This window comes from Carassius gibelio, chromosome A6 (genome assembly GCF_023724105.1).
Source record: "Carassius gibelio isolate Cgi1373 ecotype wild population from Czech Republic chromosome A6, carGib1.2-hapl.c, whole genome shotgun sequence".
Classification (NCBI taxonomy): domain Eukaryota; kingdom Metazoa; phylum Chordata; class Actinopteri; order Cypriniformes; family Cyprinidae; genus Carassius; species Carassius gibelio.
In genome coordinates, this window is record NC_068376.1 from 28,204,011 (window position 1) to 28,228,635 (window position 24,625).

General features: G+C 35.0%; 3 protein-coding genes across 3 annotated transcripts in view; 2 read left to right on the top strand and 1 right to left on the bottom strand.

Moving 5' to 3' along the window:
* LOC128015960 (RIPOR family member 3) overlaps positions 1-17,749 on the top strand; it is a 30,451-nt gene extending 12,702 nt beyond the window's left edge. The window contains exons 3-23 of the mRNA XM_052600234.1: positions 2,614-2,763; positions 2,856-2,934; positions 3,698-3,721; positions 3,901-3,954; positions 4,054-4,203; positions 4,459-4,522; positions 4,623-4,666; positions 6,609-6,734; positions 7,866-8,011; positions 10,666-10,795; positions 11,070-11,282; positions 11,737-12,126; positions 12,217-12,362; positions 13,224-13,416; positions 13,507-13,636; positions 13,926-14,081; positions 15,241-15,399; positions 15,606-15,808; positions 16,691-16,774; positions 17,183-17,273; positions 17,413-17,749. Coding sequence (XP_052456194.1) covers positions 2,614-2,763; positions 2,856-2,934; positions 3,698-3,721; positions 3,901-3,954; positions 4,054-4,203; positions 4,459-4,522; positions 4,623-4,666; positions 6,609-6,734; positions 7,866-8,011; positions 10,666-10,795; positions 11,070-11,282; positions 11,737-12,126; positions 12,217-12,362; positions 13,224-13,416; positions 13,507-13,636; positions 13,926-14,081; positions 15,241-15,399; positions 15,606-15,808; positions 16,691-16,774; positions 17,183-17,273; positions 17,413-17,510 — 2,830 coding nt within the window. The 3' untranslated portion in view covers positions 17,511-17,749. The remainder of the gene's footprint in view (positions 1-2,613; positions 2,764-2,855; positions 2,935-3,697; positions 3,722-3,900; positions 3,955-4,053; positions 4,204-4,458; positions 4,523-4,622; positions 4,667-6,608; positions 6,735-7,865; positions 8,012-10,665; positions 10,796-11,069; positions 11,283-11,736; positions 12,127-12,216; positions 12,363-13,223; positions 13,417-13,506; positions 13,637-13,925; positions 14,082-15,240; positions 15,400-15,605; positions 15,809-16,690; positions 16,775-17,182; positions 17,274-17,412) is intronic.
* A 728-nt stretch (positions 17,750-18,477) lies between these two features.
* Positions 18,478-20,663, bottom strand: LOC128015961 (bladder cancer-associated protein). Its single transcript, XM_052600235.1, has 2 exons — positions 20,527-20,663; positions 18,478-19,281 (listed from the first exon to the last, which is right to left on the bottom strand). Exon 2 carries the CDS (start codon positions 19,160-19,162, stop codon positions 18,899-18,901), a length of 264 nt encoding a protein of 87 aa, XP_052456195.1. The 5' UTR covers positions 19,163-19,281; positions 20,527-20,663; the 3' UTR covers positions 18,478-18,898.
* A 904-nt stretch (positions 20,664-21,567) lies between these two features.
* On the top strand, positions 21,568-24,038 carry LOC128015171 (transmembrane protein 74B-like). The gene is made up of 2 exons (XM_052598846.1): positions 21,568-21,796; positions 23,207-24,038. Exon 2 carries the CDS (start codon positions 23,256-23,258, stop codon positions 23,955-23,957), a length of 702 nt encoding a protein of 233 aa, XP_052454806.1. The 5' UTR covers positions 21,568-21,796; positions 23,207-23,255; the 3' UTR covers positions 23,958-24,038.
* The last annotated feature ends 587 nt before the right edge of the window (positions 24,039-24,625 follow it).

The following is a 24,625-nucleotide window of genomic DNA, read 5'->3' on the forward strand; positions in this document are numbered from 1 at the left end:
TCTAGAACATTCCCAGATTTAGTAAAGTGAAACAAAGGGGTCCAAATGAGCTACCTACCTAAACAGCATTTTAATGCATCATAAATCAATCAGTATTGAAAAGTATGGATGAATTTCAAGTCATGTTATCTAATTAAAAATGATATAATTTTTTCTAATATGTATATTTATTATGTACTTTTATGTACGAGATACCTGAATATAACATTGTTAGCTTGAAGCAAGTTCTACTGTTGTTCCAAATCAGTCAATTAGGAAGCATAGGATGTGGCCTTAGCAGGGAGCTCACTAGGTTTTGGAACGGAGCTTAGTTTATAACTGATGTGGTTTATGGTTTCCTTTGATTGCTTATAGTTCAAATTCACCATTCCAATCAATCTGTAACACAAACAAGCATTGGTTATTATGTAATAGGAGTAATTATTTCAAGAACCAAAGGTCTTGAGAGGATGTGCAGTTCGGATTCGGGTACAAGCATCATCTAAGCAGAGTGACATCTTACATAACAAAGCTTCCTCTGTGTATGTGTGTGCGTGCATGTGTGCACATTTTTATTTTATTTGTCACAATAGCACTAAATTCCTGCAAGTCCAAGTAAAAGATTGAAAATAAATGATTGCAGACAAAGGCCAAAACAACTTCACAGGCATCTCCGCCTGCTTTCAATTTGTAAACTCTTTATTGTATGGCAAAAGCTTAACAAAACAGCCTAGATTTCAACCACTCTTTTGACTTTTAGTTTTGACTTGTTAGTTTATCGCTACGATTGTCAACACTGATTTCTGAAATCATTTTGAGGTTATCGTGCTTAGATTTTGTAACCTACTCTGTAAACTAAATCATAAATAAATTGGGATTTTTAGAAAATTTCACTTATTCTAAGTAGGTTCTTTTATGTAGCTAACAAAAAATATTTTCTTGGAAGATGAACAAGGTTGCATCAAAACAAAAACCTCTGAACATATTTAATAGATTCATCCAAATACATAAACGGTCTCTATTTGTTTTCCCAGTTTTGTAACCCATTTTGATGAACCTTTATTTGCAGTTGTGAGTAATCAAGTGAGCACTCTATATCAACAATTTTATCTATGTTTTTACAAAAAAAATATAAAAAATAATCCAGATTACTCATCTTGAGACTTTGTACAACCTTGTTGGTTAGTGACTAATTCGTGTTAAGCAAAAAAAAAAAAAAAAACATGAATTATGTTACATTCAGTTAAGTTGTTTTCAACTGGTAAATGCTTTTACATACTTTTACAATGCTTATACAACACTACAAGTATGTTAGAATGCAGAAGGCTGAGTTTAAAAAGACCGTGCTCTTTATTCCTGAGAAAATAGGCGTCATGTCTGAGGGATTTTTCAATTTACAGCAGAGATGTCAGTGATGGAGACAGGAAGGAATACACTGATGTGAGAGCCAGAGCTTGTGTTATTGGTGACCCCAGAGCAGCACTGAGGAATCTCTTCCCTAAGAGAACAGTTTATTTACATTGCAGAGTCATTGGGTTTGTTTTTACATTACATTACATTATTCATTTAGCTGACGCTTTTATCCAAAGCGACTTATACAATTGCTATATATGTCAGTTATGCTGTGTAAGCATACTCTGTCAGAACAAGGCAATATATAGATTATATTGTGTGTGTAACTAAAATAGAATATAAGTATTAAATTCAGAATATAAAAAAATACTACTGTTTAAAAGTATGGAATTGCTAAAACAAAGGTTGTTTTTAGAAAGAGACTGATGCTTCTGTTGAAGTATTTAATTTACAAAAAATAAATTCAAAAACATTATTAATGTTCAAATGATTGTTATAGTTGAAATAACTGCAATGCGCTCTTAAGATAGTTTTCAGCAGCCATTACAACAAGTGTTTTAGGAAAGCATTCTAATGTGGTAATTTTGTAATAGAGAAGCTGTATTTATTGTCCTGGCCTGCTAATCAATGAAATGTGGTAATTTCAATGCAATGTCAAAATGATTGTATACATTTGTGAAGTTCAATTTTGGGTTCAGAAAAGGCCAAAACTAACAGCTATTAATAGTAAAGTCTATATAAACATATTATTTGATTCTTTTAAGAGATGAAGATTGTTCTTGAGTGTGCTGTCATTTTTGATTAATTTTAAGTGTTGGAGTCTAAATGATTTTTTTATGTTTTCGAAAGAAGTGTTTTAAGCTCAACAAAAGGTTTAATTTGAACAAAAATACAGTAAAAAAAGTTACATTGTGAATTGTTAATATTTAACTGTATAACTGTTTTATAGTTGAATATATTATAATGTAATTTATTTATGACGTAAAGCTGAATTTTTTTAGCGTCATTACTCCAGTCTTAAATGCCACATGATCCTTCAGAAATCATATTTGATTTGATTCATGTTGATTTTTTTGTTCAAGAAACATTTCTTATTATTATCAAATATTTTATAATATTGTAAATATCTTTATTGTCACTTTTGATTTATTTAACATGTCATTGTTTAACAAAAGTATTAATTTCTTTAAATAAAATGATTTTAGGTCAAACTTTTACAATAGTATATATATATGTTTAATGATTAACTTTTTTATGTCTCTATTCCATCTCATCCCACAGACTTTCCTCTACTCGTAACTCTCTCCGCACAAAAGTCATAGCAGGGAAATCTCCCAGAATCCCTTCTTCGAGTCGGTTGGGGAGCAGCATCTGGGGGCAACAGCCTGATCAGGTGGACAGAATCTTCCAGGCTTTGAGGAAAGGGCTCAAGTATGTTCAGTCCTTGCAGTAGAGAAATGACTGGACTCCTGGAACCGCACACACTAGTCTTGTGAATGTTAATATCATCTCATCTCATACAGGGACTACTTGGAAAACCATCAAACAGAGCTGGACTTCCTGTCATCCCAGCAGAGAGACACAAAGAGAAACTCCAGACTGGTGAGATTTTTTATACTGAGGGGCCGTTTACATGACAACCTTTTCGGCCAAAAACGGGAAACTTTTTATGCGTTTTGACTGTTTGTATTCATGACAACAGTGTTTAGGGGACTGAAAACGCATATTTTTGAAAATGGGTTTCAAAGTGCAAGTTTTTGAAAACTCCACTGTTTTTGTTTCCATGAAAACACACAAAACGGGAATCTTTGAAAACGGTGATGTCATGCACGTGCATAATACGTGTTAGGTATGTAGAAATGTGCAGAACATGGCAATTTTGAAGGCAAGCGTAAACAAACATACACAACATTGGCGGAGTACATGGTTCTGTTGTTGCTGCTCAACAGTTTGCTAACACTTCTTCAGCAAGGTGTGGATTTACTTCACCAATATTACAACCAACAGTGGAGACGCATTATATACATATAATGGTCACTTCCCTACAGGTACTGTTTACTAATAAGGTGACAGTGCCAACTACTGGCCCGGCGTACGTAATACATAGTTTTTTGCCGTTTTCACAAATATTTGTTAATGTGAATCGTTTTGAAAACGTTGTTTTTGTATATGCAAAAAAATAAAAATAAATTTGAAACGCAAGGGAAAATCTTTTCAGTTTTCGACTACATTGTTGTTTTGTAATTGTAGCATGAGAATAACTTTGCACTCTAGTTATAATCCAGCTTTTTATTATTAAATTTTTACACTTGTTGTTCATTTAAAGTAAATAAATAACTACAAAAATCTATTCTTCATTCCTCAGGGTTTTTTTTATGACCTGGAAAAGGTAAGTGCTCAACATATGTTGATATTCAACCATTTGAGTGTGGTTCCCTTTACAAAAACATATTTTTGAGACTTTGACATTAGTATTTGTACCATATGGTTTATTAAAAATTGCAAAAAGTAAAGTAAAAGTAAAGTTACAAAAGTAAATGCTGTTTATATCCTGCTTGCCAACAACAGGAGATACGAGCCTTAGAGAGATACATACGGCGCCTTGAGTTTCACATTAGTAAGGTAACACAGCTTCAGAATACTTTCATTTGGTCATATATATGAACACTAGTCATATGTGCTAATAATAAACTTGCATCATGTGAATGTGGATGTCATCAGGTAGAAGAGCTGTATGAGTCCTATTGTATCCAGTGGCGGCTGCGCCAAGGAGCTTTGAACATGAAGAGAGCGTTCTCTCTGTCCCCGTCTTCACGACAGTCTAGAGAGAGTCTACTGGAGCTGAACCGCAACCACAGACACAGTCTGGAGGTAGAGTCTCTCTTGGACACCATACACACACAACAAACAATAAGTAAGTATTTTGTGAGGTTGTTTCCCCAAAGAGTTAAACACTGTGGCTTGATGGCTCTTTTAAAACATTCTGACAAGCCCAACACAACAACACATTGTAACCACACTTAGCACATGATTTCTAATCAGTGCACCAATAAAAATAACCTACTATGTAAATGCAAACATCTCAATTTAGAAATGTCTCTGTGTCACACTCATCTCTGCCTGCAGGATATGTGTGCAATGGAAGGAGAACTGGAAATCCTGCTGGGTGAGCTGCAAATCAAAATGAAAGGTACACATCACCTCACATATATATGCATTTGAGTTTCAGAGCGAAAATGATCTCCTAAACCTCCTTCTCCATCTCATTTTTTTCTCTCTTTATGAGGCAGGTTTGATCGGCTTTGCTCGGCTCTGTCCTGGAGATCAGTATGAGGTTAGGAGGTTTAACCCAACATCCTACTGTTGCTATATACTTAAAGGAATAAGATACCCCAAAATGAACCTTCTGTCATCATTTACTCACCCTCGTGCTGCTCCAAAACTGTATGACTTTCTGTCCTCTGAGAGTCATTTAGCAGAATGTTCATGCTGCTGCTTTCCAACGAAAGTGGATGAGGACAAACATTGATGGTCTCGTGAAATGACAAAAAGTACTGCCAAAGCCATACAGGTTTGGAACGACATGAATGAAGGATGACAGAACTATCTGTTTAATATGTAAAAGTAATAAAGACTTGAAGGCATTCGATCCCCAAATATCACTTTTAATCCAAGAATCACTGTTCTTTCATCACATGATACATGATGGTTCTTTTTTGTTAAAATATTAGGCAGAAATGACATTTCACCAGCTATTCAGATTACACTGTTAAGGCCAGGTTTCCAGTGACTTCATGCACAGAGGAATGCCGTCTCAGGAGCCATCAGCCGACTCATGCACGAGACCACACATTCACATGCAGTCACACCAAAAAGTATTTGGAAATTAAGACAAGGAATATGAACTTAATTTCATTCTATATGAAAATATATGCAAACATAAACTAAGAAGTTTCCTCAAAACTGTCTTTATTTTAATTTTTAACCCAAAGTGATTTTTAGTGGTTGTATGATCATAATTACTATAGAAGGTAATCAACCGGAATAATCATTTACTGCTGCAGTTCCTGCCACTGCATCATGTGTACCTGCCTTTTACCACTGAGTGGATCTGTAACTATAGACTTCGACAAGATATAAGGCAAACATATAAAAGCGAATTTTCGCAAATAGCAAGCAACTTTGCTTTGCCAATGTTCTAGATTTGACAGTTGAATAGTGAATAAACTTCACTAACAGTCACATAGCTAGAACATTGAGATTAGATGTTATGATGTTGTATTATTATTGTATAATATTGCCAGTAATTTATTTCATTATTTATATCTACATTGACAAATTTCACAAGATAAAATGTCACATTTCCAGCATTATTGAGCAATGGTGTGAATCACCCCTTTGAGCCACGTTGTTGGCGATTTTACTAACGAGTTTCACATGTGACTGGGTTGTATTGGCATTTTGGTTGACTACTTCAGCTATGGGTGTTTCCAAACATTGTCAACATATTTTATTCATTCTGAACTCCACATCTTTAGTTTTTTATTTAAAAATCTTTTTTTATGTTTTGCCTGTAAAATGTGCTTTTGCTGTATTCCTTCTATATGAATGAAACTTGGTTTGATGACACAGGAAATTTTTTTTTAAGAAAAGTATTTTGCTTAATTTTTAATGTTTATTTTATTTTTATTTTTTTATTTTTTATGGAGTTTAACAAAAGTGAGTCGTCCATAACTTCAGAGGTGTACATTGGATGATTTTTGTCTTTTAGTCCCAGCATATTCTGGAAAGTTCCAGAAAGCACTAGAATATTCCAGAATGTTACAGAAACTTCCAAATATCCAAATATCTTGGAAAAAACAAAACAAAACAAAAAAAAATCTTATCTGTTCTGAACCATAGTTTCATTATTAATGATGGAAGTTCTAAAATTTACCTGACCAAAATATCAATGCTACATGAAAAAAATAGTACAATAATCATTAGCACCACAAAATTAAAGAACCATAGAAAATGTAAGTGAAACGTTTTTTTTTTACATTGTGCAATACAATAAAAAACAGTTTTTTTTTTTATTTTTTTATTTTTTTTTTTGAATATTTGACAGTATTTCTGTTTATACTGTACAGCTGTGGTGCACTTAAGAGAAATTGGAAGAAAAAAAAATTACACTGTCCTCAAAATTTGAGCGGTGTAGTAAATGTCCAAAAGTCACTGGGGTCATTTTACACACATACACACACACACACACACACTGAACGTCTCGTTTCCTGTAGGTGTTGATCCGGCTGGGCCGACAGCGATGGAGAATCAGAGGGCGAATCCAGACTGATGACCAACAGCTGTGGGACGAAGAAGAAATGGTTTTCCTCCCTCACATCCATGGGAACTTTGAGATTAAGGTGAGCTCGTCCACCTGTGCTCATGCACACACCTGAGCAGATACCACTTCCTATCGAGGTGATCTGTGGGGGTTGCGATGACAGAAGATTCCAGGCCTTTTGTACTTTTATTGTTTGTTAGATCTAAATAGATTGTCATATGACACACTAAACCTCTCCCTCAAACCCCTGAGAGAGAACAGTAGAGTAGAGATGTTTAACAGACTTTCTGAAGCTTTTGGACCAGTGGAATAATGGTTATGAAAGGTTTGATTGTCTCAAATTGATTCCATCCCTGAAAATATAGACGTTGAGCCAAACTACTACAGATGAAAAAGATGAATGCTTGTTATCCTTTCTTAAACCCCTGTCACTCAGAATCAGTGTATCACCCGGAATGCCCTAGTAACTGCATAGCTAGTCTCAGCCTCAGACATCACACACATGGACCGTTGGCTAAACATCTGATAAATATGGGACACAAAAGTGGAAACACTTCAGCAGTGTCAAAGTCGTCATCGGATTGGTTGAATTCTGTGTGTGTGTGTCATGTTCTTTAACGTTATGTCCGGAAATTAATATGATGTGACGCCAAACCCCCTCACGAAAGAAGAAAGCCGTAGTGTTTACAACTGTGACGACATGCACTTATCAGGATCAACTAAACACCGGACTGTCAAAAGTATGCAAAATATTTAATTGTTTCAAAAACGTCCGAGAGTTTTACACACAGGTCTGATATTGTGGCGACATTTCCACGCCCCGAAACGTGACGTTGAACGAAACGAACAATGATTGGTTGTTTGACATGTCAGTCAAACGGCCCAATGGCCGGGCCTTGGCTAATGAAAGCTGCCATGAATTCCAGACCTTCAGCTATCAGTCTTAAGGTCCGGCTACGAGCGACTACTGCATAGCAAAGCAGCATTCTAGCAACCACCAAGAACAACCTAGCAACCACACAGCATCATTCTACATTCAACCATGCAAAAATACTATTTTTGTTATTGCCAGCAGTACAGTCCGTCCTGAGAGACCTTTGGCCCAGCATACATGATAAAACAGAAGGTTAAACAAATAATTTCCCTCAAAAACTCTAGTCAAGCCAACAACATCTGCCAAATCTGAAAGGTTTTCTGAAATGTCCTGCAGGTAACCGAGGTCAAGGGGTTGAGCTCTATTCTGGTCGGCATGGTGACATGCAGGAGTGCAGATTTTTTCACAGCACGACCGCAGATGATGGTTGTGGACATTACAGAACTGGGAACCATCAAGCTGCAGCTAGAGGTGGTTTGGAAGTAAGTGAACGTGTGGAGTTTACAAAGCTAAAAGAGCTGTCAAATACTTGAAAGTGCTTGGCAGGGCACTTTAAGACATTGTTGACTTTATTTAATGTCACTGAAACCAAACTTAACTTTTACACAAATCTTGTACACTCCTGTAAAAAACTTATGTTTTTTTTTTTTTTTTTTTTAATAATTGATACTTTTATAAACCAAGGATGCATTATTAAAGACTTTTACATTCATACTAACTACTTCATTTTTTAATAAATGTTGTTCATTTGAACTTTCTATTCATCAAAGAATCCCGAAAAAATTTATTATGGTTTCCACAAAAATATGAAGCAGCATAATTGTGTTCAATATCATTTGTGATTCTACAAATGAGGAACATTGAACTACAGTCTGAAAGTTTTGGGTTGGTTACATTTTTCTCAAATGGTTTTGAAAGAAGTCTCTCCTGCTCACTAAGGCTGCATTTGTTTAATCAAACATATAGTAAAATTGTGTAATATTGTGAAATATTATATGAATAGTTTTCTATGTTAATATATTTTTAAAATGTAATTTATTCCTGTGAATTTTCAGCATCCTTACTCCAATAATGTGTTAATAATAATAAAATGTTCCTTGTGCATCAAATCAGCATATTAGAATGATTTCTGAAGGATCAAGTGAAGTAAGGATGCTGAAAATTCACAGGAATAAATTACATTTTAAAAATATATTAACATAGAAAACTATTCATATAATATTTCACAATATTACACATTTTTACTGTATTTTTGATTAAACAAATGCAGCCTTAGTGAGCAGGAGAGACTTCTTTCAAAACCATTTGAGAAAAATTTAACCAACCCAAAACTTTTAGACTGTAGTTCAATGTTCCTCATTTGTAGAATCACAAATGATATTTGAGGGCTTCATAGGGAAAAAGTTTCAGCAACTAATAACTTCAGTAGGACTTCTGAAGAACTGGAATAGGGCGCAAATGTGGAATGCTTTTATGGTCCTAACATTTTTTTTTTTAGACATGACACTGATCTCATACAAAAACACATCCTCTGTAAGTGCAGCTCTGCTATTGGCTAACACACACCAGCTGACTGCAGAGAGATGGATGAATAGTTAATTTTTTTCTTCCCTTTCACACACATCGATCCAGTTACACTTCTCTTTACACAGACCAGGTGGAAAAGATTTTTCATAACCACTTTTTTACAGTGTCAGTAAATTAAACACATCTCACAGCATTGTTTAGCATCTCCACGCTCTGCTGTGACCGTGTGTGTGTGTGTGTGTGTGTGTGTTAGTTCACAACCGTCACCTCATTTCCTCTGGTTCTGCTTAGTCTCCAGCAGTGATGACAAACACACTGCCACTCCACACATCATGTGCAATAGGAACCTGAGTGAGGTTTATTCATGCCATCTCTCTCTTCTTTATTGAGTAAAACTATAAATGTGAGCAAGTATGTGTAAAATAAATACATGGTTTGAAAAAAAAAAAAAACAGAAAACCACGTGAATGCTGTTTCATGTTGACTTCAGATATTTAACAACAATCTTAAATTGTCATGCAAATGCAAATGCAATGCAGGAAAAAAAGACCAATCACAAGTTAGTTTGAATATTAGATTACAATGAAGGTTAGATTTTGCATTAAACAATTTGACAAAGTTATTGGGATTATTATTATTATTTATTAAATATTAATATATAACATAAGATAATAATTAAATAAAAACTATTTAAAAATCATTAGTTTCATATGCTCACCAAACTGCATTTATTGAAAAATAATAAAAAACAGTGAACCAGTAATTAATATAACTTCAATTTAAAATGTGTTTCCTATTTTAATATATTTTCAAATGTAATAAACTTCCTGTGATACAAAGCTGAATTTTCAGCATCATTACTCCAGTCTTTATTCAGTGTGACGTGATCTTTCAGAAATCATTCTAATATACTGATTTGCTGATCAAAAATATATATATTTTTTATTATAATCAAGGTTTAAAAAACTGTTTTTTCCCCTTTTTCCTTTCCTTTTTTCTTTTGTTTTGTTTTTGTTTTTCCTTTTGTTCCAGGATTCATTGATTAATTTATTTGAAGTAGATTTTTTTTTTTTTTTTTTGTAGCATTGTAAATGTATTTACTGTAACTTTTGATCAATTTATTGCATCCTTGCAAATTCCTTGCTGAATAAAACAAATTTCTTAAAACAACAAACATTTTTGTTTGGGATCACGAGTTTAAAAATATACCCTTATATTCTATAACTTGAGAGTCATTTTGAGCATTGGGTGGTAGTTTATTGTAATTTAAAGTATAAGTATAGGAGACTCAGGGACACTCAGAATTATGCTCCGGGTTATTTTTAAGGTTTAAGGGTGGGGTTATGTGTTGGGACTATGGTTATGTTGGGAAGTGATGTTACACCTACAATTGTGACAATATATGGGTGACTACTAGCTAGATCTGTAGTTATCTCTAAGCACAATAAATATTCCAGTTTAAATCCGAACATCATGTATATTTAATCCTTAGGCACTAGTCTTCTGCTTTATCTGTGTTTTTTCATAAAATTGTTATTTTGCACATGTAAGCAGACTGGTGTCAATTTTCCTTCACAGTTTCTTGTTCCTTCACTTTTTCTTCCTTTAGTCCATTTGATAGCTGTGAGGTGAAGCCTCTCACAGCGTCCACCAGCCGTCAGTCCATCTACAGCAGAAAGGGATCTTTATATAGCTGGACGCCTCCCAACACACCCAGTTTCACTGAGAAATACTTTCTAGTGAGTTTATAACCAACATCCACACAGAAGACTGTGACAAAAAAAACTGATTCAAGAAAATCATTCTGATGTCCTCATTATGACACACAATGTTGAAATGGTGCCTCACAAACCCAAACAAGATTTGTGCTGATGTCGGCAAGGTTTTCGAGTGTCTGGAGTCTGGTGTCATTGAGCAAAAAGAAATTAGCCACTTCACCTCATTCTTCTGTTGTTTTTCACCTGAAGAGCTTAAATGTCATTTAATGATGTCATCTGTCCTTTTATGTTGAAGTCGATGATGCGTCAGATACAGGATGCAGATGGCTCTTTATCCATTGGCTCACGTGAATCAAGGGGCGTGTCTTTACTCAGCTACCTGGCTGACTCCACCCAGGCACTCAGTCCTCCTGCCTATGAGAAGACAAGCGACCCACCAACCACACACCACCCTGTTCTAGACACTAAGTTACAGGATGACAATCTCTCAAAGACACCCACAGAAGATGTATGAAACTGATCCTACTAATATATATATATATATATATATATATATATATATATATATATATATATATATATATATATATATATTTAAAAACAAATTATATATATATATATATATATATATTTAAAAACAAATTATATATATATATATATATATATATATGCAAAAATATATAAATGGATAATAATAATACATCTATTTTTATATAAATTTATAATTAATAGCAATAACCACTTTTATAATAAAAATGAAAATAATATATATTCATTATTAATTTATTATGTATTTGTTTTGAGTGAAATGTTATTGTATTAATGTATTTTATGAAAACATTTGTAAATGCTTTTTACGCTTTTCTTTCTTTTCTTTTTTTTTTTACAATATACAGTTACAAAAAAAATCTTCAAAAATCAAATAGTTGGAATGTTTAATTCCTTTCCATTTATAACCCTAGGATGAGGAGAGTGTGGAATGGCCGTCAGAGACTGACACAGCTTCCCCCAGTCCCGCGGGCAGCAAGCGAGACTCCATATTCCTCTTCCACCGCTACAGCACGCCTGACATCCTCAAGCAAAATGGGGAGGTGACCCCCAGCACAGGAGAAGGAGACGCACAAGAGACGGCCCTGGATGAGGGCCCTGAAGAGGAGACCTCGTTCAAGCAGGGAACTGAAGACAGACTCCTGGTGAAGGACAGAAAAGTGGGCAGAGCACAGAAGAGAGCAGTGGCTAAGAGACTTAGTTCACTGCTAGAGGATCTGAGTACAGAGCTGGAGGATATGAGCAACACAGACACATTAAAGAAATTAGACCTGCAGATACACCAAATGAACCAGGTGTTGAAGGTGAGAGTCAGATTTCTTTCATTCAGTTTTGTGGGAAATTGGAACTGACCTGAAGATGTTTTCATGCGATTGCATATTTCCTGATGTTAGAAGGACCTTAACCCTTCACAGATGCCCTCGTCTCAGACACTAGCAGTAGAGGAAGAGGAAGTGCTGGGAAGTTTCGACTTCCTCTCTGCAGATTGTAATGAAGATGAAATATCAGATATGGGCAGCATCAGACTTGGGTACACTGGGTAAGCCAACAATTTTTTAGCTGGTGTGTCTGAGTCAATCACTTGAACAAATGTCAAAAAATAAAAAATCTATCTATCTATCTATCTATCTATCTATCTATCTATCTATCTATCTATCTATCTATCTATCTATCTATCTATCTATCTATCTATCTATCTATCTATCTATCTATCTATCTCTATCTATCTATCTGTATTTTTTTTCTCTTGAACTCAAAACTTATTTTCAAATGAAGTAGTGCTATAATCTCTTTAGTAGTGCTATAAACTTTTTTGGTTCTAAGGGTGGGAATGGTCCTTAAATATGCCATTCGGAAGATATTTAATTTAATTTTCTAGATTTGTTTGTTAGTTTGATTTTGTGGTGTAAACATCTTTTATGTGTTTTGGGGAGGTAAATAAGCCCATTAGTATAAAAGAAAGATTGTTGTATTTAGCTTTGATCTGATCATTTGAACTTATGAATGCAAGTGTGTACACGCAAAGTCACTCGATGTAACAAAAGGTAAGCTGTTGTGCTAATATATTACATGAAGGCTTAAAGTGCCATCTTGTGGATGAAGGGGAGGAATGCATGAAGTGTACACACATTTATTTGTCAGGTCAAGGTCAGATGCCTCTTCATATTATTATAATGTTTAGCTATCTGAGACATTCAAACAATACAAGATGTGGATATGAAATTACACAACATTTCTGGCATATAAAAATATAATTGTATAAGATGGTTAAAGTAAAAAATTCGAATAGTGATCATATTTATAGTATTCATTATTATAATAAAATAATTGAATTAAGATATATATATATATATATATATATATATAATTTTTTTTTTTTTTTCTCTCTCTCTCTCACTAGGATTGGTTCAGTCAACGAGAACAGCCTGAAAAGCATGCATCTGTTATCTCAGGATAATGCCTCAAAAGACCCGGCTGAAGGACTGGTCAGACACAGAGGAGATGGTGCAGTAAAGCCATCACTCAGCACAGGGGTCTACAGTCTGGATCAAGCTCTTGAAACCCACCTCAGTGTCTGCGCAGTGCTGCTGAGGGTGAGGAATCAGTCTAACCAAATCATCAGACTCTTATCAACATAATTGTTTCTTTGTGTCTGCATAAGTCCACATTCTGTCTTCTTCCAGGCTCTGAGATGTTCGGACTCTGATCTTGTACACAAAGACATCACGGAGGAGCTGTTGCGGCAAGTTGACATGCTGGAAAAAATCAGTGCTTTGTCACAGAAGATGATCGAGGAGATCTCAGTTACAGAGCGTAAGTACAGCGACATACCAGGCCTTGAATGAGTAAATAAACGACTGAAAAAAGTTTTTTCTCAGATATTAATAATTGAGATTTATAGATTTCCTGCAAACGCTAACTTTTGATATGACAGAGTTTATGATCAATTATAACAGATTTTCTTTCCCGTAGTGTTTAAGGGTATTGGGTAACACTAGAATATGCAGTTATGTTACTTTATACTGTCGACGATCACAGGCTCTTTCCCGTGTCAGTGTGAAGCGCTCTAGATGCATTAGTCATGTGTGTGGATGTGTGTCAGTGTTGGCCAGAGCTCCTAAGGGGATTGAAGTATTTTGGAAGGAGTGCTGCGAGAGTGACTTGTCTTTCTGCTGCTCAACGGATGGGTTTCTCAGGACACTGCGCAAACATTACATCCACAAAGTCAAAGCCAAACAGCCAGGCCAGGCTGATGAAGGTCAGCCGCTCTGTTCTGTTCCAATGCATCCTAAGAACTGAATCCACAAACTGATGAAATAATGCATCCGAGGCAGAATGGAATACAATAAAATAAAGGAATACATTTTAGAAGATATTTTATTATTATATATTTTTCTTCTTTGATGATTTCATTCACAAACTATTTAAATATTAATGAATTAATTTCTGCAGGACCTTTCTGTTTTATTCTGTTCTGTTCTACTCGTTGCTCAGAATTTATTTCCCTTGTATTCTATTCTATTCCATTCTATTTATCCAACAACAATACAGTCCATCCATTTGTAAATAAATATCTAATAATATCTTATTATGTATAGGATAGTGGTATATACTTTTATATTATAATTCACTGTAAGATGATTATTAATAGTAGCAGTAGCAGCGCATTTTTCTGAAGGATATTTCTATTATAGGCATTTCTGCTAAGAATTGGTGTCTCTTTAAAAATACTACTTAATTGGCTTTAAAATAATTGAACTATCTTTGTGTAATATAATATATGTTTATTATATTTGTCCTTTAGAAGTCAATGTTTGATTTTCAAACAACTAAAATACATTAGTTTGTAAATAAATCTCTAATAATATTTAATATATCAAATTTATAAAATAATGGAATTAAATGTTATATTTTACTATATGATTTATATTAATACTATTATGATTATACTGTATTTTTTACGGAAATATTTCTATTCTATGCATTGATTATTTAGAGTTATTTTCCCTTTGAAATAGTCTAGTAAGCTTTCCATGAAAAAGAAAGATCTATTCTATTCTTCAAAAAGCCTAAATTTGTAAAGAAATATTGCATATTTTTGCTGTCTAAAATAGTGTATGTATTTTATTCTTATTCTTCCTTCAGAATTTAATGAATAAACTAAAACCCAATAAAGTGCAAGAAATAAATCTCTTCTGTTCAGTGTTGCTTCAGAAATGTCAAGACTATATTCAGACTTTAAAAAATAATTGTTCTGTTGTTTGTAAAATAAAACAAATATATCTTGTGTTATGTGTTCTGTTGTTTTTCTTTTAGAAAGTAATTCTCGCACAACTGAAATAATTTACTAACTTGCAAAAGAAATAAAGGTTTGTGTTCTCTTTCTGATTCCTGATGGAGTCTTCTTTTGTCTGCAGTATTCAGTCAGTTGCTGCATCAGGTGCAGTGCAGCTGTATGATGGCGTCTGTGACTCCGTGCACCACAGACCGAGTGACTGTGTTTCAGCTCTTAGTCTACCTCAACAGATGGAGTATCTCTGACTTTGGGGAGCACATCTCTCTCCTCTCTAAAGAAGGTAACAGCTTCACAGTCTTCACAGACACAGCTCATTTTAGGATGCAATCGTCAGAGAAACTAGTCTGACATTGAGTAAATAGAGATGCTTTTGTCTTTATCGGTTCACTGTGAGTTTACTGCTTTCATCATCAGTCAATCACCCTCCCAATAGATCTCATTAAGAGACTTCCCTCTGTGTTTCTCCCTCGGATCGGTTTGCTGCAGTGTATCTGATAGCCAGTCTGGAGAGTCCCAAGAGGAGGCGAGCTCTGAAAAAGCTGAAAGGCAAGCGCATCTCTGAGCTGCAGCCGACGGGACGCACCCTCCAGCTCCTGGCCAAGCTACAGACAGACGCCAATCACAAGGTGGCTTCAGCGGCCACGTCCTGCCTCAGCAGGGCCTCGCGGTCCAAATCCTTCAGGGCAAAGGTAAAAAAGTTTTTATAAGGCCTAAGTTGCTATAAAAAAAACATCAAATGCTTCTCATACCAAACAATTAAAGGGAAAGTCCAACCATAATTCAGTCATTATTTAAAGGAATAGTTCACCCAAAAATAAAGATTTCCTGAAAATGTACTCACCCTCAGGCCATCCAAGATGTAGATGAGTTTGATTCTTCATCAGAACAGATTTGGAGGAATGTAGCATTGCATCACTTGCTCACCAGTGGATGCTCTGCAGTGAATGGGTGCCGTCAGAATGAGAGTCCAAACAGCTGATAAAAACATCACAATAATCCACAAGTAATCCACATCACTCCAGTCCATCAATTAATGCTGTGTGAAGCCAAAAGCTGCATGTTTGTAAGAAACGTATTAAACTATTGCTTCTGACAAAAATATCAGTCCATAACCTATAATAATGCTTAATCAAGTGAAAAAGTACATCTCCTGTTGTTCTCTCACATCAAAATCCACCAAAATATTTGGAGTATTTTTTTTTTATGTGTTAATGATAGATTTGTTCCTCGTGAACAGTCTTTCATTTAACAAAAGCATGGTTCGGTGTGGATTACCTGGATTATTGTGATGTTTTTATCCGCTCTTTGGACTCTCATTCCGACGGCACCCATTCACTGCAGAGGATCCACTGGTGAATATTTTGGTTGACCTGATGGTGAGTAAATTTTCTGCCCTTTTTTCAAATCAAATCAAAGGAAAATATTTTGTAGAATGTTGCTAACCAAGATTCCCATTTAAACCCCAGCCAGCTTCATTTTGTTTTCTAACATAATCAGATTCAAGCGTTTTAAGTGTGGCTTTAGTGAGCTGCGCTTTCTGTGTGTGATGTAGCTGTGTGGGTGTTTTACAGGCAGTGGTTCACTATACAGATCTGCTGAGAAACAGCAACACCCATGTTAAACATGAGGCCTGTCTGGCTCTGAAATGTCTGAAGGTAAGTTCTGTCATCAAACAACACATTGTTCAGTCAGAATGGGTTTATATGGACCTTTTACTGCTGTTGATGTTTATAGTGCAATCAAAAGTGACAGTAAAGACATAATCTTGCAAAGTTTTCCATTTTAAATAAATGCTGTTCCTTTCTATTCATCAATGAATTCAATGCTCAGTTTCCATAAAAATATGAAGCAGCACAACTGTTTTCAACATTAATAATAATCAGAAATGTGTCTTGAGCAGCAGATCAGTATTAGAATGATTTCTGAAGGATCATGTGACACTGAAGACTGAAGTAATGATGAAGCATGCAGAAATGAATTGAATTTAAAAAAAAAATATTCAGAAAGAAGTTATTTTAAATTGATAATATTTCAAAATATTGAGTGGTTTTGTGGTTTCTTAGGCCTCAGAGAGCTCAGAGCAGGTGGCTGAACTGTGGCGCTCCACAGATGAAGACCTGAGGAACGCTGCACGGGAGACTGTACTGTCCTTCGGTACGTGACCCTTAACCTCTGACTACTGCATCGGTGTCATGTGCTGTTTTGTCCCTATATGGGCTGCGTCTGTGTACAGTTCTTCTTGTAAAGTACAGAGGTGCCGGTCACAGCTGATTTAAATGAATTACTTTCTTAGGTAAGAGAGGTCACATGGCATTCCAGCGTATGGACCAGATCTATGAGCTCCAGGACGAGGTTTACAAGAACCTGGAAACAGAAATCACAATCTTATAGGAAGACCACAGACCCAATCTGCTACCTGATTGGATGATGCTGAGACTGGAAGTTTTTTGTTAAAAAATGTCATCTGTGTGTGTACACATATTAAAGTATTTAATATGCAGTTGTATTATTTTCTATTCTCTTTTATATAATTTTAAGTGACATATTTATGAATAAACTGTCTTCTATATTTCTTATGTATCAAAATGATTAAACGTGAAATATATTGACAATAAATTTAAATAAGAGAACTTTGACTTGTTCATCAAAATGATTAAAGCAACCCAAAATCAAATGATTCATTCACTCACAGCTCTAAATATTCACATCCTAAAATTTGGATTAGTTTATTAAAAAAAAAAACTTCTAAAGCATAAATCTTAATGGTCATTTCAACATTTAATAATACATTATTAAAATCAAAAGTTGTATGTGTTCACATTGAACGGACCTGAAATAACACGAACTAACAATTGAATTATGTATTTATGTTAAAACTAACAAAGATTAGTGTTGCAAAAAGGTGGAACATTTCCAGTAAATTTTGGAAACATTTTTTAACTGTGAATTAAATTTCCATCTATACTGTACATCTATAAAATGTAAAATAGTTACCCTATTTTATTATAAACTATATATTTCAATTTGATATTTGTCAGAACTTGATAAACCTGGTGAGACAACTTTAAAAACAACTGTTAATTATGAATAAAATGTTTGCCTAGTGAGCCGGTCTGTCTAGTGAAACCGCTTTCATGAGACTCACCCTGTTAATGAAAAGCACTACGGGTTGTTGTATTTGGTTAACCACCAATTCCCCCCAAAAAACTGCACGTTTATCTGGCACAGAATGGACCTGCAAGGAAAAAACGGTGTGTAAAATCATGTTTGATCCACACAGCTGTTCTGAAGTTGTTTATAGCATCACACTGTCAAACAGCAGATGATATTTCACATGTACAAACACAAAGCTGCTCGATTTTGATCATTAGAAACTTTATTGAATTAAAAGTGGAGACAGCATTTGAGCTAACTCAGCAATGCAGAAGCATGTCTTCAGCTCAATTTGCATGACAATTCATCTGCCGTCTATCCGCTTAACACTTGTACTCATACTGATTATTGACACATGAACAAAAACCCAAAATGGCAATATACACAAACGCACACATTATCATCTACCCCTTTGGAAAAATTCAGCATCCAGAAATGAAAGAATGTGCACCGAATACAACGAGAATGGATCCCATGCAAGCTTCAGACGCCCCTGCGAGAAGATTCAAATCGTGATTTGTTACGGGTTACAGAGGAGAGCGGGTGTAAACATGGGTTTAAAGAACCGAAACTTCCCAGTGGCTCTTGTATTCGCAGTCCGGGGTTGTCCATGTTAAAAACCGAGCCTAGGTGCCCACAATGTTGGGGTCGTGTGCTGAGTCCGGCAGTGGAGAATCATGGCAGTGGTACAGAAAGCAGTTTCCCCAGCAGCTGTAGCAGATGAGAAACAATGCCGCCAGGAAGACTAAGGCACAAATGGTACACGGTTTCCTCTCCAACAGGAAGCTGAGCAGGTAGAAGCCCATGAACATGGAGTGGTTGAACCACAGGGCTGGATTTAAGGGTTTGGGGATCAGGAGCACCGGGAGTAACCACTGGAGGCAGTACATGGTCTCTGTGTGCCGTGCCGCCTAGTATGAGCTCAGATATCTGACGTGACACTACACAATCACAGATCCCTTGTGTATCTGTGAGGGATTAGACGTGGCGTCCAAATACCAGACGAGGCCTTTGGAAAAGGAGAGAGAAAAATAAAACTATTTAATACGCACAGCTTACAATAGTTTTACTTACACCTCCTTATAAGGCACCAAAGTCAAAGCATGCCTGTATTTTAAGAAATTGTGCTATTTATAGTTGCTGGCCTTGAATTCTACATGACAACAAGCTCAATTCTAGCTACAAAACAAGACCGCACCATTTCCATTTCGAAATCATATTTGACTAGTTAAACAATAAATGTTCCACAAAAGGAAGATTTAATAGACATTAATATGATACTAAAACTTTTAGCTTATTTTAATAACTGCATACATTTTGTTTAGTGGTTTTAAAGTATAAACAAATAGCAAAACATACAGATATATAATATCAAAATACATTTTTTTTCATATATAAAATAAAGATTTCCCTTTTTTGACTGGCATTTCCTACACTGTTTACATCATTAATTGTCAACAAAGGTAAAAATGCGGTAACTAGTTTGACAATTACGGACATGGCCAATATTTCAGTTTGTGTTTTGATTGTTTTTACACTTTGCATACCTCTAAACATGTTAAATGTAGACAAAATAGTGCAAATTTAGCCTAAATATTCCTGGCTTATTAATTGGATGCTTCAATATTAAAAAGTTATGTCTTTTAATAACTTTAATAAGTTTATGGGTGTGTATACTACAAAATAAATAAATAAATAAAATAGTGAAACATTTAGATATCTAATAAAAGCAGTCGTTTTAAGGAAAACAATTAAGTTTCTCCATTTAGTCTGACACTGCATACACGGTTTGTTTACATAAATTACTGAGAATCAACTACAAAAGAGAAATAATTTCAGTAATTAAGAACATTTTCAATATTTCATTTTTTTTAGTACTTTGCACACCCCTAAACATTTTAACTGTACACTGAATTTCTCTATTTAGATAGACATTCCTTACATTGTTTACAGGAATGTGTTAAAGAGATATAAATCTAGCAATTAATTTAAAATTATAAATAATTATGTACATTCTACTTTTCAGATTGTGTTTTTTTAAATGATGACTTCAAAACAAAAAAGATATGAACAATAAAACATTGTGATGCTAGCGTGTTGGCTAACCGGACTTCTAGTACGAGTAGCATGTTGGCTATGTGTTAGCACGAAAATAAACCGTCCGATCACATGTATAACATATGATATATGATCGTAGCAGTCTCAAATAAGCTATCTATAAAGTTTAAAAAGACAGAAATAAACACGTTCAGACCTGCCATTCTTTAAAGTCAATCCTGATCTCGCATATACGCCGTCGCCATTGAGTTCTTCAGGTGAATGCGTAGATTTGTGGAACTCTAAGGAAAGGACCCAATCGACGGCCGGTGTCCCGCAGATGCCTGATTAAAATTGAGGTACTGTTAATTTGAGAAAGATGCAAATAATCAAAGATGAATGTTTAGTCATACATTTATTTATCAAATTCTCAGTTTACTTATTGCATACATGCATTGCCTTTCATCAAAGTATTGCATGATACTGGGATCGGATATACAAGGATTGTAAGTAGTCTTATTTACACGTTTCATTTCCATTTATGTGTAAAATGTTACTTCTGTTTAACCGTGGCTCCAAGACCAAAAATGTCGATGTTAAATTTTATATCAACCTGCCAACCACATCCATTTAGCTTACTAAACTGAAACAGTGTTTGTCATTAATGTAGTTGTACTTAATGTAATTACAAGGTCGAAAGAAAAAAAAGTATATATTTGGTAATAATGCATAGTATTGTCTAATTGTGTTTTGCTGACATATGCACCCATATATACTGACATGTATGCCCTTGGCCCACCACCTGGCTTTTTTGTGCTTATAACATCTGTTTGTGTTTCCAACATTGAAACTGATGGACACTAATTAGAAAAACCTTAAGAAATATATATGCTACTTGTATTTATACAACTTAAATATTATTATTGATATACCTGGATGGCAGATGAAGGATATTATCTGATCTCCCTTTGGCACACTCTTAGTAACATCAATGTCAAGGTAGGTACAAGGTGGAAAAGCAGTGCAAATATTATTATTTTTTGAAAGATGGATGAACAAACAGCAGTCTTTTAGTATGAACCAATTCATAAATAATACACAGTTCATGATTAAACTCCAACACTAGATTTAAGTAGATTCTAATAATTCACCTGATTATATAATTTAATTAATAAACATATACTTTTTATATTTAATTAAATATAACGCATACCACCATAGAAACACCAATTAAGCTGATCTAGTGCATACTAAATTAGCACTTCCTTAACGTTAACCCATAAAACGCAATGTGTGCCTCGACAGCAGTGGGCTGCGGTATTGATGATGAATAATCTGACGTGTTGTTGCATTCGCGTTTAATTCTTTAAAATGACAGTGTATCTATCGCGCATGGCTAAATCTCTCCTCGAGATCTCCTTGATAAAGGTTTTCCTGTCAGGAGCATCCCACCGTTACTATGCTATCTGTGGAGCGATCGCCTGAAGGTAAGCTCGCTTTCTCTCACAGATAACATTAACCAAGCGAAGAGCGTACTAGCAGGTGCTTAATGGCGCGCGCTACATTTGTATTTCAATTAAGCTGTTTTTTAAATATTCAAAGGAAAACATAAAACGCTTGTGGTGTTACAAGGTCATATCTGAAACTATAAACGCACATAACGCGCATATGTGAGCTGGCACGGATAAATACTGTAGCCTAGTTATTTTCGCTCTTATGAAATGCGATTTTTACGCGCTTAGAGAAGCCAGGTAATACGGGCCACTCTCTGGTAAATCATATCGGAGGGGCTTAAAGATGTCTCTGCAGATAATCCAGATGGTTGTTTGTGTGTTGTGGGCTCTTTCATCAGTATTCGTTTCAAATAAGGCACGAAAACAAGCCCGAAAACTATTGAAATGTCAGATGTCCTCATCTGTCAACACCGCAGATGCACGTGCTCGGGTCAAACGGGCAATCTGTACAATCATGATTTTGAACAAAGAAACAAATGCTATTGTAACTTATAGGAATTTATCATTCCATTTATGTCATGGCATTGCAAGAAATTTTTAAATTTGCGTGGCTTGAGAGAGGTTACATCGAATTTGGATGCTTTAAATTGTAATTTTGAATGTATAAAAGTTGAAATTGACGTGTAAGAAAAGAAAATAATAAATTCATTCACCTGATATTTGGAGGAGGGTTGGGGAGGCCTGTGTGGAAACCATTTAAATTTCAATTAAAGGAAATTTCATTATATATATATATATATATATATATATATATATATATATATATATATATATATATATATATATATATATATATATATAATATTGTTGATTAAACATTACTTTTGGATCTCCAGTAGTTGTAGTAGCAGTTGGGAAAGAAACTTTAACATGTTCCCAAAGAGAAAAAAAGGCTCCAAATTGAATGTCAAACCATAAGCAATGTGAATGCCTACTTCCATTGTCACTACACAAGCTTTTGGTTTGGATGTAAAAATACCAATTTGATAACTTCTGTCTTGGTCTGAAGATAACCTGTTTGAGTTTTGGACACAGTTTGTAAGGTGATTAGTACTAAAACCACATTTAGCAGTTTTACAGTTTACAGTTTTTTGTTTACAGGCTGTCATGTTTTATAAAATAAAATAAATTATATATATATATATATATATATATATATATATATATATATATATATATATATATATATATATATATATATATATATATATGTATAAAATATTCAAGCACACCCTAGAAAACCAAAGTGATGTTCATTGGAATGGACTGGATATGAACTGATCTGAGTTAATTGCTGTTATAAATATTTCAAAGACATCTACTGTACTGTATGCTTTCATGGTGTAAAACATAATATACTGTATGCTATTCTTTTTTTGCAAGGTGAAATAAGAGGCTTTTGATTCACCATGAGAGAAAGTGGTCAGTGTCGATGGAGTCTCTGAATGCTGTGGAGCTCCGTGAACTGGGGGATAGGAGTAGACGAGAACCTCCTCAGGCTTCAGGACTTAGGCCTGCGGCTGGATTCGAGAACGCATCGTTTGAGGATGAGGATTCGGGAACGAGGATCCGTGTTACCTCCAGAACATCTGGTCCTGGGTTCACGTCCATCGACTCTCAGTCGAATCCGCTGCCTATTCGGAGAGAAGTGCTGTCACCGCTCACCGAAGACGAACCTGAGCTTGAGTATAGCAGCCACCCGGTGGACTACGGCTTCATTTTCGCACTAATTTTCCTCGTAAGTGGAATCATATTAGTGGTAATTGCATACACAATCCCAAGAGAGGCTAAAGTCAACCCGGACAAAGTGACAGCACGCCAGATGGAGAAACTAGAGATGTACTACGCACAACTCGGTTCTCACCTCGACAAGTGTATTATCGCTGGACTTGGCTTGCTCACTCTTGGGGGAATGCTCTTATCGGTTTTATTAATGGTGTCTATATGCAAAGGGGAACTGTATCGCCGCAGGACTTTCGCTAGAAGACCCATGAAATCCTACGGATCCATTAATATGAGGATGAGACAGTTAGCTGAGGGAGATGGGAGGGAGACGCTTGTGGAATGTGAACCGAACACCACTGCAGACGCTGTGAACGGTAATCCGGTTCCTTCTGGAATGCTAAACACGTAGGACAGCTGAATCACAAAAACTTGAACCTTGATGGAAATAGTGCTCGCAAGGCAGCTTAAATAAAGGTTTTAGGTCAATTAACTTTTTTTGCTTTGATAATCTGTAAATTAAACACCTCATCAGAGCAGTACATTGCCATACATTTAATTTTTTATTAATTTTAATTTAACTGGCTGTGTTGCCAGTTCTCAAAAAGCAAATTGGTCTGAAAAAAAAAAGCTGCAGATAAGCAACTTGCTTAATTATTTTGAATATATAATAAAATAATTGAATTATTAATTAATTGATCAAAAGAGAAAACAAAAAGTAGATTACATAAAGACTAGATTAATCACTTCAATTGTAATTACACTGAGAAACTTATTTTAATTGAATCTTTTTGTATTTTCACGTATACCTGGGAAAGGATGAAAAAAAACCTAATTGCTAATATTGCAATAGCGCCCTCTGTCGGTTAGATTTTCAATGGCAGATTCTTTCACTTCCATCTTAAATTTCTTAAGTATGTTTATATATATATATATATATATATATATATATATATATAAACAGACAGTTAATGCTGAAATCATGAAAACAAACTTTGAACTCACAGAAGGCAACCTGTCTCATTTTACATTCTCATTTTACAACAAAAAAATGAGTCCTGCAATAATGTGAAAAATTAT

Excerpts from the sequence above, each read along its gene's own strand:
- LOC128015961 (XM_052600235.1), bottom strand. The coding sequence starts at position 19,162 with ATGTACTGCCTCCAGTGGTTACTCCCGGTGCTCCTGATCCCCAAACCC.
- LOC128015171 (XM_052598846.1), top strand. The coding sequence starts at position 23,256 with ATGGAGTCTCTGAATGCTGTGGAGCTCCGTGAACTGGGGGATAGGAGT.